Source organism: Erinaceus europaeus, chromosome 5 (assembly GCF_950295315.1).
Source record: "Erinaceus europaeus chromosome 5, mEriEur2.1, whole genome shotgun sequence".
NCBI classification, from domain to species: domain Eukaryota; kingdom Metazoa; phylum Chordata; class Mammalia; order Eulipotyphla; family Erinaceidae; genus Erinaceus; species Erinaceus europaeus.
In genome coordinates, this window is record NC_080166.1 from 129,584,547 (window position 1) to 129,599,101 (window position 14,555).

Consider the following 14,555-nt stretch of genomic DNA (forward strand, 5'->3'; position numbering starts at 1 on the left):
GTATTTAAAAGGTTTCTTTGAGTAATGTTTTAAGTTTTACTTTTTCTGAAAGACATCTGAAGGCTGGGAGGTAGCTTGTTTGGTAAAATATGTGTTACCTTGCACCTTGGTCTTGGCTCTGAATCCCTGCACCTTCATGAACACAGGAGCAATGCTGTGGTTTCTCTTCTCTCTCTGTCTCCCTCTTTTTCTATTTAAAAGAGGAAATAAGAGAGTTTGCTGGGACTGGTGAAATTACACAGGTGTGAAGCCCTAGCCCAACACTGGAAGACTCTTGTGCCTGAGGCTCTGAGGTTTAATCCCCAGCACCACCAGAAGCCAGAGCTGAGCAGAGCTCTGGTGTCTTTCCTTCTTTCTCTCTCTTAATTTTTAAAAATCTCTTTAAGAGAGTCGGGTGGTAGCGCAGTGGGTTAAGCGCACGCAGCGCTAAGCACAAGGACCCGCGTAAAGATCCCGGTTCGAGGCCCGCCCCCCCACTCCCCAGAGACACCTACAGACTTGCAGGGGAGTCACTTCACAGGCGGTGAAGCAGGTCTGCAGGTGTCTGTCTTTCTCTCCCCCTCTCTGTCTTCCCTTCCTGTACTCTCTCTCTGTCCTATCCAACAATGATGGCATCAATAACAACAATAATGACTACAGTAAAACAACAAGGGCAACAAAAGGGAATAAATAAATAAATATAAAAAAAAACCTTTTTAAGTTTCTTAATTATTCGATAAAGACAGAGAGAAATTGAGAGGGGAGAGGGAGATGGCCAGGGAAAGAGACGGGGACCCCTGCACACCTGCTGCACCACTTGTGAAGCTTGCCCCCTGCTGGTGGGATATTCTTGCGCACTGTAATGTGTGCACTGTAATGTGTGCACTGTAATGTGTGCACTTAGCCACCGCCTGGCCCCCCTTTCTATCTCTTTCTCTACCTCTCTGTCTCTCCTTCTCTCTCTATTCCTTCACCTAAGTCAATAGTTTATTAAAAGCAGTTACTGCCTCATGCAAGTATGTAAATAATTCATTTTAGAAGATCCTTGTTAAAGTGTCTCATAGACTTGAATAATACTTAAACCCAAGTGGTACAGGACAAAAAAAAAAATTGTGTCAGTACAGGCTTTGCCTCGAGTAGATAGCTGACTTGTCTAATGACCTTGGCTTTGCAATGCTTGGAGTCCACTCAGGGAGTAACCAGCCTGCTCCTTCCTGTGTATAAGCTCATCCGGAGCCTCCAGCTGCAGACCCCGTCCCTCGTGCCTCTCCTGGGCCTTTTCCCTCCCACGCTGACAGTCAGGCCTCTGAAGCACAGCAGAGCCTTTTACTGAGCTCCAGATTTCCCTGCCGGTGCACGTATAAAAGACAGTAGTAACACAAGACCACCTAGCCATTTCTGTTTGCTTTCCTGGATCCTTTTCCATGAGGAAGACAGGAAGTGACATCATCTCTGCAGTAGCAATAATTACAACCTTGTTTCTGCCACTGACTTCAGGGGTGACTCTGAATTTGGTACCTATTCATTCATTCATTCATTCACTCACTCACTCATTCATTCAATAAATATTCATTCCATTTGTGTGAGTGTTTGCCTCATATATGCCAGTACGGGCTGCTAGTGTCTAGTATATACTTCTTGAAGGACTAGACATAGAAAGATGAAATGAAGCTTTTCAGTGAAGTTTCCGAACTCTGACAAAAATGTAGGAGGACTACAGGCAGGAAGCCCCACACACATGGCCGTTTTCCCTCTTAAGGAGCTAGAGGTGTAGGTGAGGCGCTTTGTCTTAAGAGATTTGATTCCTGAAATGAGAGCGGGCCTTTCCCTTCTTTCTTTCTCACCTACTCTTGTTTCTCACCAAAACACAATGTGTTGTTTTTTTTTTTTTAAATAATAGTTTTGAAACTATCTAATAAGATCTTTATTTAGCGTCCCATTTATTTTACAAAGGGTAGTGCTTATTTCAGTGATGATTTGTCATTAAAATTATGTCAAAATGTCTGAAAATGTTGTTGAAACTGTAAACAAACCCATAACACACACAGAGCTAATTATGGATGCCATCTGTTTATTTTTACAAAGCTTTCTCTCTCTCTCTCTACCCCCCCCCCACCCCCGACCATGGCATTGTCTACTTATGATAAGCTTCAAGATTATTATAATGACTGAGTCCCGTCCTTCAATTAGTGTAGTTGAAGATGGGCAGACAATTCCGGTGTTCAGTGACCTTTCCCCTGTCAGAGCGTATGAACCACGACACGTCAGGAGAGAGCGACTATTGTGAAGTTGAACACGGCGTCACAGCAGCAGATGTGGCCAGTGCTGGATTTGAATCAAACCAACTAATGTACACACAAGGCCCTCCGGGTCCCCCACCCAAGCCAGGTGACCTGCTGTCACTGCCCTGTGCGTGCCTCTGTTCCCACACCATGAAGGACTGGGAGGTGATGGATCACGTTCCCAACGACGCCTGTGTGTGTTGTGTGTGTCCGGCCACCCCACATGCTGGGGCATGTTTCTGTACACGGGCCCCCCTGCGCTGGGGGTGGAGGGCCAAGGCTGCCCACACCAGCAGCAGCCGGAGCCGTTCTCAGCGAGGAGCAAGTGCTTTGCTCTGCTATTGTGCGGGCAGAGCTCCCCGCTCGCCTCTGGAGGGAAAAACAGCCTGCTGGACCCATCTGCCACCTTTCTGCTGCACTGCCTTGATAGGGGAGCACGCTAATCTGCCTGCCTGTCAGGACGGGTTAGTGAAGGCAGGCGAGGGCTCAGCCGTGCTTGGGAAGGGCATCCTCGGCCTGCCCAGGCCTCTCTGAGTGCCGCACCCAGAGCTGAGGGATCCTTGTTCTTTTTTTTTTTTTTCCTTTACTTAGATAGGACAGAGAAACTGAGAGGGGAGCTGGGAGACAGAGGGAGCGAGAAAGAGAGACACCTGCAGCACTGCTCCACTCCTCATGAAGCTTCCACCCACCCCACCCCTCCCTTCAGAGTTGGTTTTGGAAAAATTGGGCAGGGCAGAGGTACATAGCACAATGGTTATGCAAAGAGATTCTCATGGGGAGTCGGGCGGTAGTGCAGCGGGTTAAGCGCACATGATGCAAAACACAAGGACCGGCGGAAGCATCCCAGTTCGAGCCCCCGGCTCCCCACCTGCAGGGGAGTCGCTTCACAAGCGGTGAAGCAGGTCTGCAGGTGTCTGTCTTTCTCTCCCCCTCTCTGTCTTCCCCTCCTCTCTCCATTTCTCTCTATCCTATCCAATAACAACTATATCAATAACAACAACAATAATAACTACAACAAGGACAACAAAAGGGAATAAATTAATATTAAAAAAAAAGAGAGAGATTCTCATGCCTGAGGTTCCAAAGTCCCAGGTTCAATCCTCTGAACCACCTTAAGCCAGGACTGACCAGTGCTCTGGTAAAAGAAAGAAAAAAAGAAAAGAAGAAAGAAAGAAAGAAAGAAAGAAAGAAAGAAAGGAGGAAAAGAAAAATTGAGCAAAGTAGAGACAATTTACATTGACTTTATTTTTTTACGTTTTAAAAAAGTATTTGTTGGATAGAGGAAGAGAGAAATCGAGAAGGGATATATATAGATAGATAGAGAGAGAGAGAGAGAGAGAGAGAGAGAGAGGGAGGGAGACCTCCAACACTGGTTACTGCCTGCGCAGCCTTCCCCTAGCAGTTGGGGACTTGGAGCTTGTAAAGAGCACTCAAGCAGGTGTGCCACTACTAGGCCCCTTACACTGATTTCTTAGGCTTCCTGTTTTCTTTCTTTTCTCTCTTTCACTCGCTCTCTCTCTCTCTGATCATGTCTTGAATAACATCGTGTTGATTCCTGGATGCCAGCCTCTCGGGAAGTGTCGCCCAGCCGGTGGGTTTGATTCACTCCAGCGCTGCCTGGGAACAGTTGCCGTTGTTCAGCCTGTCTCTCCCCCAACTCCTCACGCCCGCTGACCAGCCCATCTTGGCTCTGCAGGTCGAGCATCCTGTCACAGAATGCATCACGGGCCTGGACCTCGTCCAAGAAATGATCCGCGTTGCCAAGGGTTACCCTCTCAGGCACAGACAAGCTGATGTCCCCATCAGAGGCTGGGCCGTGGAGTGCAGGGTCTACGCTGAGGTAAAAAAAGGAACGGGGGACGGGGGACGGGGGCGGGGGCAGGTAGCACATCCCAAATCCTGCTGCCAAGGGAAGTTAGGGCTGGCTAACCCATGCCGTGGTGTGGTCCAGGGTTGTACCAGGAAAAGAGAAAAGGTCAGATAATTTAACAGGATTCCAAAAGCTCAAAAGAATTGTATTTTAATGATTGTTTTCTTTCTTTCTTTTTTTCTTCCTTTCTTCCTTCCTTCTCTCTCTTCCTTTCTCTCTCTTTCTCTCTCTCTTTTCCTTCCTTTCTCTCTCTCTCTTCCTTCCCCTTCCTTCCTTCCTTCCTTCCTTCCTTCCTTCCTTCCTTCCTTCCTTCCTTCCTTCCTTCCGGATGAATAACCAGTGATCAGCCCCATAGGTGACAGGTGTGAACTAAAACCTCCCAGTGCTGGGGAATTCGTTCAGGGGTTGTCCCTTTATTTTATCTATTTATTTTTGTAATTCTGCTTATTCCTGAACCATTCTGAAACAAACAGAAGCATTTACTGCTGTCGTTTTTATTTTTCAAGACGCCTGCTCTCGGTCACACAAGTTCATCATTTAGTATTAACTTAGATTTCCTTTTCCTAACGGTTTGTCGTCCCCTCTCCCCCCAAAAAAATTAACGCATCCTTTAGGAAGATTAAGTGAAAGTAACTTGCGGTCCGAGCTGCAAACGTTTTGGCTATAGCTTCCCATTCCCGATTCACCTGGCGGAGTTTACTCTTCAACTCTCTGCCTAATGCTTTTGTGATATTTTAACTAACTCTTCAAGTCAGAAAATAAAGCAGTTACCATCTGAAAGTGTTTTTCTTTTTTGTTCAAATGATGGAAACAAGAATGCAACATCATTTTAAAGTTTTCTTTAACTTTTTGACATCAAAGCCTGTCTGTTGAAGATAATCAGTGAGTAAGGGGGCTGCGCAGTAGTGCAGTGGGTGAAGCACAAGGACTGATAAAAGGATCCCAGTTCAAGCGACAGCTCCCCCCACCTGCAGGAGGGTCACTTCACAAGTGTTGAAGCAGGTCTGCAGGTGTCTTTTTCTCCCGCTCTCTGTCTTCCCCTCATCTCTCGATTTCTCTCTGTTCTATCCAACAGCAACAGCAATAACAACAACAATAAACCCTACCAATGTGTCCTGGAGCTCCGCTTCCACAGAGACCCAGCCTACTAGGAAAAGAGAGAGGCAGACTGGGAGTATGGACTGACCAGTCAACGCCCATGTTCAGCGGGGAAGCAGTTACAGAAGCCAGACCTTCCACCTTCTGCAACCCACAATGACCCTGGGTCCATGCTCCCAGAGGGATAGAGAATGGGAAAGCTATCAGGGGAGGGGATGGGATATGGAGATTGGGTTGTGGGAATTGTGTGGAATTGTACCCCTCCTACCCTATGGTTTTGTTAATTTATCCTTTCTTAAATAAAAAAAAAAACAATAATAATAACAAGGACAACTATAAACAACAAGGGCAACGAAAGGGGAAAAAAAGGAAAATCAATGAGAAGTATCTGTGCTCGGAAACACTGGAAGTTTGAGATGATTTTTAAGAATCTTGAGAAATACTTTTTGGCTTGATTTAAAAAAAAATTATTTATTTATTTCCTTTTGTTGCCCTTGTTTTATTGTTGTAGTTATTATTGATGTCCTTGTTGTTGGATAGGACAGAGAGAAATGGAGAGAGGAGGGAAGACAGAGGGGGGAGAGAAAGACAGACACCTGCAGACCTGCTTCACCGCCTTAAGCTGGTCCTTGCGCTTTACGCCACCTGTGCTTAACCCGCTGTGCCACTGCCCGACTCCCCTCCGGTTTGATTTTTAAGTAGTGTTCTTTTCTTCGTCTCCATGTGATGACACTAAGCTTATTTAATATTTATTCTGATGATCTGAGACATGTACAAGCAAAGTACATTTTAGTTGCATGAGCAAAGTTTTTTTCTTTTTTTTTTTAAGATCTTTATTTGAAGAACCAAAAATTCTCCAGTTTTACCATATGTGAGCTGTTTTGCAAGGAAGAAAAACATTGTTAGTGCACTCCATTTGTTGTTCTGAACTCGAATATGTTTTGATGTAGCGCCTAGGTTATTTTATTTTTGCCCAAGGCATCCTTAGAAGATTTATAAAAAGTTGGAACTTTACCAATTTCAATAGAGTACAATCAAGGGCAAGCTAAATTCTGCTCACAGTTCTGTTTGATTTTTAAATACACTTCTAAGTGACCTATCATTGAGTACAAGACAAGACTATTCTGAAGATATCTGTTGAAAATAGTTAGGCTAAATGCTTCCTCGTTGTATAAATATTTGATGGTGCTTATGCTAATTGTTATTTCAAAGACTGTGCTTTCTTTTCTTTGTTCTTTCAGGACCCCTACAAGTCCTTTGGTTTACCATCTATTGGGAGATTGTCTCAATACCAAGAACCGGTACATCTGCCTGGGGTAAGTCTTTAAGCTGTTAGACCAAGGGAGGGGTGACTGTCCCAACTTAGGGTGTAGTCACATGTCAACACAAAGGGTGTACATTGAAAGACAAGTGAAATTCTTGGGGGAGGGTGTCACAGCTTGTCTTCCTCTTCCTCTCCCCCCCATCTCTCTCTCCATATATATATCTCCCTTTTTAAGGGAGAGAGAAAGAGAACTTGATATGCCAAAAAAGAGATATGCCAAATAAAGCCTCACTTCAGCATATATGATGCTGGGGATTGAACCCTGGACCTCATGCTTGAGAGTCCACAGCTTCATTCACTGTGCAATGCTCTCCCTCACCCCCTGCACTCTGGGGCCACTTTTCAGAGTTTTATTAAGCCTCAAAATGTCCAGGGACGTCGTCAGATTTCATTTGACAGGGGAGTCTACAGTCATTTGACGGCTAAAAAAGATGATAGTTCGTGTTACCAATTCTTTAGGAAATTATAACTAAATTAGTGATAAGCTGCAAGGGATTTTTCCCCCCTGGGTTACAATCTAATCTTGACAAGTCAAATTCAGCTTCCCCATATATTCAGATGTCAGGAGACCCAAGCATACAGTGAGCCTGTCAATTGAAGTAGATGGGGCAGAGGGGAGCAATGGACACAGAGCCGGTGACTCCTCTCCAAGTGTCACACACCTTAGAAGTGCACATTATGGGAGTTGGGTGGTAGCACAGAGGGTTAAGCGCACATGGAGCAAAGCTCAAGGACCGGCTTAAGGATCCCGGTTCAAGCCCCCAGCTCCCCGCCTGCAGGGGGAGTCACTTCACAAGTGGTAAAGCAAGTCTGCAGGTGTCTTTTCTTTCCTCCTCTCTGTCTTCCCCTCCTTTCTCCATTTCTCCTATCCCAATAACAACAACAGCTATGACAACAATAACAACTACAACAAGTGCAACAACGAGGGTAGCAAAATGGGAAAAATGGCCTCTAGGAGCAGTGGGTTCATAGTGCAGGCACCGAGCCGCAGTGATAATCCTGGAGGCAAAAAAAAAAAAAAGAAGTCCACATTATTTACACCAACAAAAGGAAAAGTGTGAGGCCCTGTTTTTTTTTTTCCCAAAGATTTTATTTACTTATTCATGAAGACAGAAGAAGAGAGAGAGAGAGAGAGAGAGAGAGAGAACCAGATATCACTCTGGTACATGTGTTGCCAGGGCTTGAACTCAGGGCCTCATGCCTGAGAATCCAATGCTTTAGCCACTGTGCCACCTCCCGGACCACGAAGCCCTGTTGTTTTATCACATGGCTGATGTGCATGTCATAACTGGTCTTCCAGCCATCCTTGGTCCCTAAAAAGAACGAGGACACCCTCTTTCTCTTAAAGTAAAAAGTACACCTTCTGACATTACTCTCACCCAGGAGTGAGTGGAGGTGCAAGGCCATCTGTGAATATGATTATGCAGCCAGACGACTGCCATGAACACGGTGACAGATTACAGGAAGAATTCGAAATCTGAAGATGTTATTGGGTGTATGATTTATTTCACTTTTAAAACTGTTTTTGTCCATGTGCTTGTGAAAGGGACTTGACCCTTCCAAGGCTCAGTGACTCCATGCTGTGTTCAAAGCCCAAAGGCAGGGGAAAAAAAACTGTAAAGACTTAACAGGCCTTCTGTGACGTTAGAGAGCAGACGAGAAAACAAGTGTCAGGGGCCACAGCTAAACATCTCTTTAATCAAACAAACAACACCCACGGAAGCAGCATTAAATAAGAATCCCCAATGTTGGTGATGCCGCTGCTGCCAAGGAGGCAAGTTGTCAGAAGTTGCCACCACCCCGTTGTAAATAGCTAACAGGATTTAAACATTTTGCCCTGGTAAGTTTTTGCAATTTGCAATTTTCCGACGTGAGACCTGTTGAAAGCATAAGTGATAATGGACAAACTCTACCCCCTACTGTCTTGGTCCCACCAAATCTTTCTTCAATTAATGCTGCAGCAGGAGTCTGATGTAATAACATTTGTGGGGCGCGAGCCATCCAGAGAAAGGGGAGGGAAAAAAAAAACAATTAAAATGCCTTAAATGTTCTGCTTACTGCTGTTATTTGCTTGTGTGAATGTTGCATGTCAGCTAAATGGAGCACGGAACAGATCGAGCGACTGGGTGTAAGAGAATGCGCACGAAGCTTTGCCTATCATTATTGCTGGGAGCAATCAAATTGATGTCAGCAGGACTGGAGATGCGTTGACAGCTGTAATTATGTATCTCCATGGTGATCACTTTTGGCCTGTCATGTAGGCCCACGAGTCCCCTCCCTTGGAAGCATTTAATCAGATTGGGCTGTCACTTGTCAGGTAGACATGGCCGGCTGGGAGCGGTGCTGAGGGGAACGTGGCCGAGCGTGCTGGCTCTGAAGAAAGATGGTCACCCGGTGCTTGAGGTTTCCAGGCAATGGCCGTGGTGGCGGTTTGTGTCTGTCCTCCTTCAACACTGTCAGTTTTAGCTGTGGAATCCCTCCCCCTGTTCCTGCCTTTTTCTGGTCACATGAAACCACAGCTCCAAGTCCACTTCTGGCCTGTGCTCTGGTCTTGCTTCTCTGAGCGGCTTGTTTGCAAAGATGAAGGTTGGAGTGCTGGAGTTGGTACATTTGTTGTCTTCAGACCATGGTTTTGTCCTACATGGACATTTGATTGTTGAGTTACAATTCCTTGTGACTTTGTAACACTCTTAATATAAAAGAGTGCACACACACATATTATTTACATTTTTTTATTGAGTGTTTAACCCCTGTTTCCACGGGGGAAGGAAGACATGATTTGATCTTTAATTTACTGGTAGTGTTTTTCAAAACTGATCATGTGGAAAAGCCACATAAACAAAATTCTAAGTGAGAATGTCCTTGCTTTGTTTGTTGCAGTTTCTAAATTGGAAATGCTTTGCTCATATAAGTAAGCGTGTCTATGACATACAACACATGTTTTCACCCTGTACATTCAAATTAAAAGTGACATATCTTTCATGGTCATACTAATAGATAGCAAAAGGCATGGTTAGATCAGGAAGTCCTTCAGGAATATAACTTTGAGACTGCAGTTACCCACAGTAACTACATCGTGAAGTTAGGAACTAGAGTAGAATGTAATAAATACTCTTTATTGCCTGTTATTTTATCAGCAGGTTGAATCTTAAAGTTTCAGACCAGGTACACAGCTGCTGGTGTAGTAAATAATACAGTACCATTCAAGTTAAAAAGATTTACCCCTCTTCAACTTTAAGCCGCCTTTAGCAAGCCTGCTACGGGCTTTAAGTCATACATGGTGTGGAGGCAGCTCTTTGCACTTTTCTGCTACTAAAACTAAGTAAAGGCATGTCCAGAGATGCCCTTTCTGTTACGTGATTTCATTGCTAGTTGTATCTTGGTGGCTGTTTCAGCTTGGGGGGTATTGTGTGTATGTGTGTTGGGGGGGCAGCTTATAGTTTTCGGGCTTTCCTACCACCCCATGAATACTGTGAGTATCCCTGGCTCTCCTAAAAACACTTTGGATTTCAGTAAATAGAGCTAGGTACATTCTCACGTGATCCAAATACCTTTAAAACTACGATCTGCCTCTGTGACCATGAATGCAAGCTCAGCCCTCATTTTCGTGTTTTGTTTTTGCAGGAACAGAGCTGCCTGAGAAAGCAGTCTGGCTGGGTTAAGATGGCATCTTCTAGAATCCCACAAAGAGAGGAGCAGCGTGTGGTTGCTTTTCTCCCCCTTCTCGTTCCCTTAGACAGTGAAAGCATGCTCTAGCTTTTCATGACAACTTCTAATAAAGCCATCACCATACCCTCGTGTGGGTATTGGAGACAAGAGGCTCTACGTGCAGTCCCCTGGTAATCGCCTAAATTAAAATATTAAAGGCCTAACAGCCGCTGCGCTGACCTTTCCTGCCTCGGTGCAGACAGATGAGCTGCTGTTTCTGAGGACGGCTTCTAGGACCCACAGATGAAGAAGGGACCCCAGAGGCGTCTCCTCTCCTCCCCACCCCTTCACATTGTTGGGCGTCGAAGCCCCGCTGTTCCAGCAGCTCTGAAGAAATTCCTCTCTCCTCCCGGGCCCCTAGGACAGCCTCAAGTATTTTGATTAGCTTTTAAATCTTTCGGATTCCCAAACCCGGGCTCGGTAATTTAATAAATATTCCGTCCCCGGCAGCTGCTCATTTTGACAGTTTTACATGGCTCACCTCTGTGCCTCTCCACTGCCGTCAAACTGGGAGATGAAAGCAAGACTCCGCACTGGACTCAGCTAACTTGCTGGCTGGTTAACAGCAATCAGGCTCTTCAAAAGAGTATTTGGAACTGCTGCTTTATTTACTTTTTTTTTTTCCTTCCTAGGAAAATCGCAAAAATCAGAATTCTAATTGGGGGACTGTGTCTTTTACAAAGGAAAGCCATAGAGGAAAGCTGTGTAAACATGAAAGCCTCCGGGGACCAACAGTAACATGAGAAGGGGGTAAAAAAAAAAGGGTACATTTTACAGTTGAGAGGGTGAGGCAGAAAAGGAAAGTGTAACAGACATGAAAACTACAAGGATGGACCATTCCTTCAGAACTTGATGAGCCCTGCTATATGGTGACTGGGGTCCTCCTTGAAGCCGCCTTGAAGGAAGCGGTGGGGTGTGATTGGACAGGTATCTTCCGTTCCTCGCTTAGTTGGAAGACATCCTCAAGCCAGGATCATATACAGTGTGCTGTGCCTGTGTGTGTATGCATGTGTGTGAGTGTTCCTTCGTTTCGTGGGCCAACAATTAAAAAAACAAAAACAAAGATAAACCATCCAAGTTTGATACTGTGTACGAACATAGCGAGATAATTCAGACTGCTTTTTTTGGTTGACTTTCTCTTTCTAGGGAGTGGTAATGTCACTTGAGGTCTGTGATAACAGAACATGGTGGCAGAGAAATGTCCACACCCTACTCAGTGACATTCCTCCTTTCCCTTTCTTTCTTTCAGGTCCGAGTGGACAGCGGGATCCAGCCAGGAAGTGAGATCAGCATTTACTATGATCCGATGATTTCAAAAGTTAGTGCCTTTTCTTCGTGGTTTCTGTTTTCTTCTGGTGGGAAAAAAAAAATGTAATGGAATCATTCCACTTATTTGACTAATCTGGGCTGTTATCTGCATCAGATGTTTAATTTAAACAACTAGAGGCCAGGTAGTGACACACTCTGTAGAGTACACATATTACCGTGATCGAGGACCTGGGTTCAAGCCCCTGTCCTCACCTGCAGGGGAGGGAGCTTCATGAGTGGTGAAGCAGGGCTGCAGATATTTCTTTCTCTCTCCCGTTCTGTCTCCTCTCCCCCTCTCAATTTTTCTCTGTCTCTCTCAACCAAAGAAAAAGAATAAAAAGGGAGTCGGGCGGTAGCGTAGTGGGTTAAGCGCACGTGGCCCAAAGCACAAGGACTGGTGTAAGGATCCTGTTTCGAGTCCCCAGCTCCCCACCTGCAGGGGAGTTGCTTCACAGGCAGTGAAGCAGGTCTGCAGGTGTCTGTCTTTCTCTCCCCTTCTGTGTCTTCCCCTCTTCTCTCCATTTCTGTCTGTCCTATCTAAACACAACAACATCAATAACAACAAGAATAACTACAATAACAATGAAAAACAACAATGGCAACAAAAGGGAAAATAAATAAATATAAAAATTAAAGAAAAAGACTAAAAAAGAAAGAAAGAAGAAAGAAAGAAAGAAAGAAAGGAAGAAAGAAAGAAAGCAAAATGACAGCCTGGAATGGTGGCTTCATTGTGCAGGCACTCAGCCCCAGAGGTCACCCTGGTTGGTGGCAGTTTAAAAAAAAATCATAACAAAAACAAGCAACTAAACAGTGACCGACCGGTAAGACGACGACAACAAAGATTTTTTTTTTTGAAAAAGAAAGTAATTTTTTGTTAAACCAGAACACTGCTCAGCTCTGACTTAAGGTGATGCAGGGGATTGACCTTGGGGCTTTTGGAGCTTCAGACTTGAGAGTCTCTTTGCGTAAGCGTTATGCTATCTACTCCCGCCCTCTTTGAAAAAAAAATTTTTTTTTAATTATCTTTATTTATTGGATAGAGACAGCCAGAAATTGAGAGGGAAGCGGGTGATAGAGAGGGAAAGTCAGAGACACCTGAAACACTTCTTCAACACTCGTGAAGCTTTCCCCCTGCTGGTGGGCACCAGGGGCTTAAACCTGGGTCCTTGCGCACTGTATCATTCGCTTAGCCAGATGTACCACCACCCGGCCCTGAAAAAAATTTTCTTTAAAAAAATTTTTATTATCTCTATTTATTGGAGACAGCCAGAAATCAAGAGGGGAAGGGGAAGATAGAGAGGGAGAGAGACAGAGACACCTGCAGCCCTGCTCCACCACTCGTGAAGCTTTTCCCATGCAGGTGGGGGCCCGGGGCTGGAACCTGGTGTCCTTGGACATTGTAATGTGCACTCACTCAGGTGTGCCACCACCCGGCCCCTCTTTGGAAGTTTTTAATGTGGCATCAGAGTGGGCCCTGAATTTTAGGCATATGCAGTACTGTGTATAGCTTCCTCAGACTTTAGAGTTTTTATTTTTTATTTATTTTTTATTTTAGAAGAAGAGAAGCAGAGGAGGTAGCTCATCTGGTAGAGAACACACTCCCTCACGCCTGAGGTTCTAGGTTCAAGCCCCCATCACCAGACGTTCATAAGCAGTGGAGGAACCTTACTCTTGTGTCTCTCAGATTTCCCCATCTCTCTCACTCTCTCCCATCATGCACCTCCAGTGGTTATGCTGGAAGTGACAAAATCAGGTGAACCTGAAGCCCCATCAAAAAAAACCCCTGGTGGCAATATATAAATAAATAAATAAATAATTACACAATGATAGAGAGAAGAGGGGAGGAAGAGACTGCAACACCACTCCACTATCCATGGGGCTCCCCAGTGCCGGACATGGTGGGAAGCCAGAGAAAAATGGGTGAGCAGTAAATCTCGCCTGACCCTGCACTATCTCAGATAGTCACATCTTGATGAGACTTCCTGTTTTCCTCCTCCCTTCCTTTCTCCCTTTTTTGCCACCACAGCTATTGCTGAGGCTTGGTGCCTGCGCTACAAATTCACTGCTTCCGGCTGCCTTTTTTTTCTTCCTATTTTTTTAATTTTTTTATTTGACAGGGCAGAGAGAAATTGAGAAGGGAGAGGGAGATAGAGAGGGGAAGAGAAAGAGAGACATCTGTACACCTGCTTCATAAAGCGTTCCTCCTGCAGGTGGGGTGCAGGGGCTTGAAACAGAGTTCATTGTGCTTGTTGATATGTGCGCCACTGCCTGCCCTCCATAGATGTCCTTCAAAAGCAGTTTTCCTCCCCTGAAAACTCATTTTATGCTTGCTCTTCTTCCTTCCTTCCTTCCTTCCTTCCTTCCTTCCTTCCTTCCTTCCTTCCTCTCTTTCTTCCTTCCTGCCTGCCTTCCTTCCTCCCTCCCTTCTCTCTCTCTCTCTTTCTTTCTTTCTTTTTCTAATGACTTTTCTACAAGAGTGAACTTGGGAGAGACAGCTGACATAGCTTGATTCTAATATTGCTTTGTTTAAGAAAACACTTGATTGGCAGTCGGGCTGTAGCGCATGTGGCGTAAAGCACAAGGACCGGCGTAAGGATCCCGCTTCGAGCCCCCGGCTCCCCACTTGCAGGGAAGTCGCTTCGCAGGCGATGAAGCAGGTCTGCAGGTCTCTATCTTCCCCTCCTCTCTCCATTTCTCTCTGTCCTATCTAACAATGAAGACATCAATAACAACAATAGTAACTACAACAACAATAAAAAACAAGGACAACAAAAGGGAAAATAAATAAAGAGAAAAAACAAAAAACACTTGACTGGGTGGATGGTAGACAGCATAATGGTTATGCAAACAGACTGTCATGCCTGTGGCTCCAAAGTCCCAGGTTCAATCTCCTGCACCACCTTAAGCCAGAGCTGAACAGTGCTCTTGTAAGAAAAAAACAACAACAATCAACTGATACTGATATTAAAGATATTAAAAACCTAAT

The 14,555-nt window shown here is 45.0% G+C and overlaps 1 protein-coding gene across 3 annotated transcripts in view; it reads left to right on the plus strand.

The window, feature by feature from the left end:
- PCCA (propionyl-CoA carboxylase subunit alpha) overlaps positions 1-14,555 on the plus strand; it is a 351,955-nt gene that overhangs the window by 145,830 nt on the left and 191,570 nt on the right. For all 3 annotated transcript variants that reach the window (XM_060191819.1, XM_060191818.1, XM_060191817.1), the window contains 3 exons: positions 3,958-4,101; positions 6,471-6,545; positions 11,511-11,579. In XM_060191819.1, the coding sequence (XP_060047802.1) occupies positions 3,958-4,101; positions 6,471-6,545; positions 11,511-11,579 (288 nt within the window). The remainder of the gene's footprint in view (positions 1-3,957; positions 4,102-6,470; positions 6,546-11,510; positions 11,580-14,555) is intronic.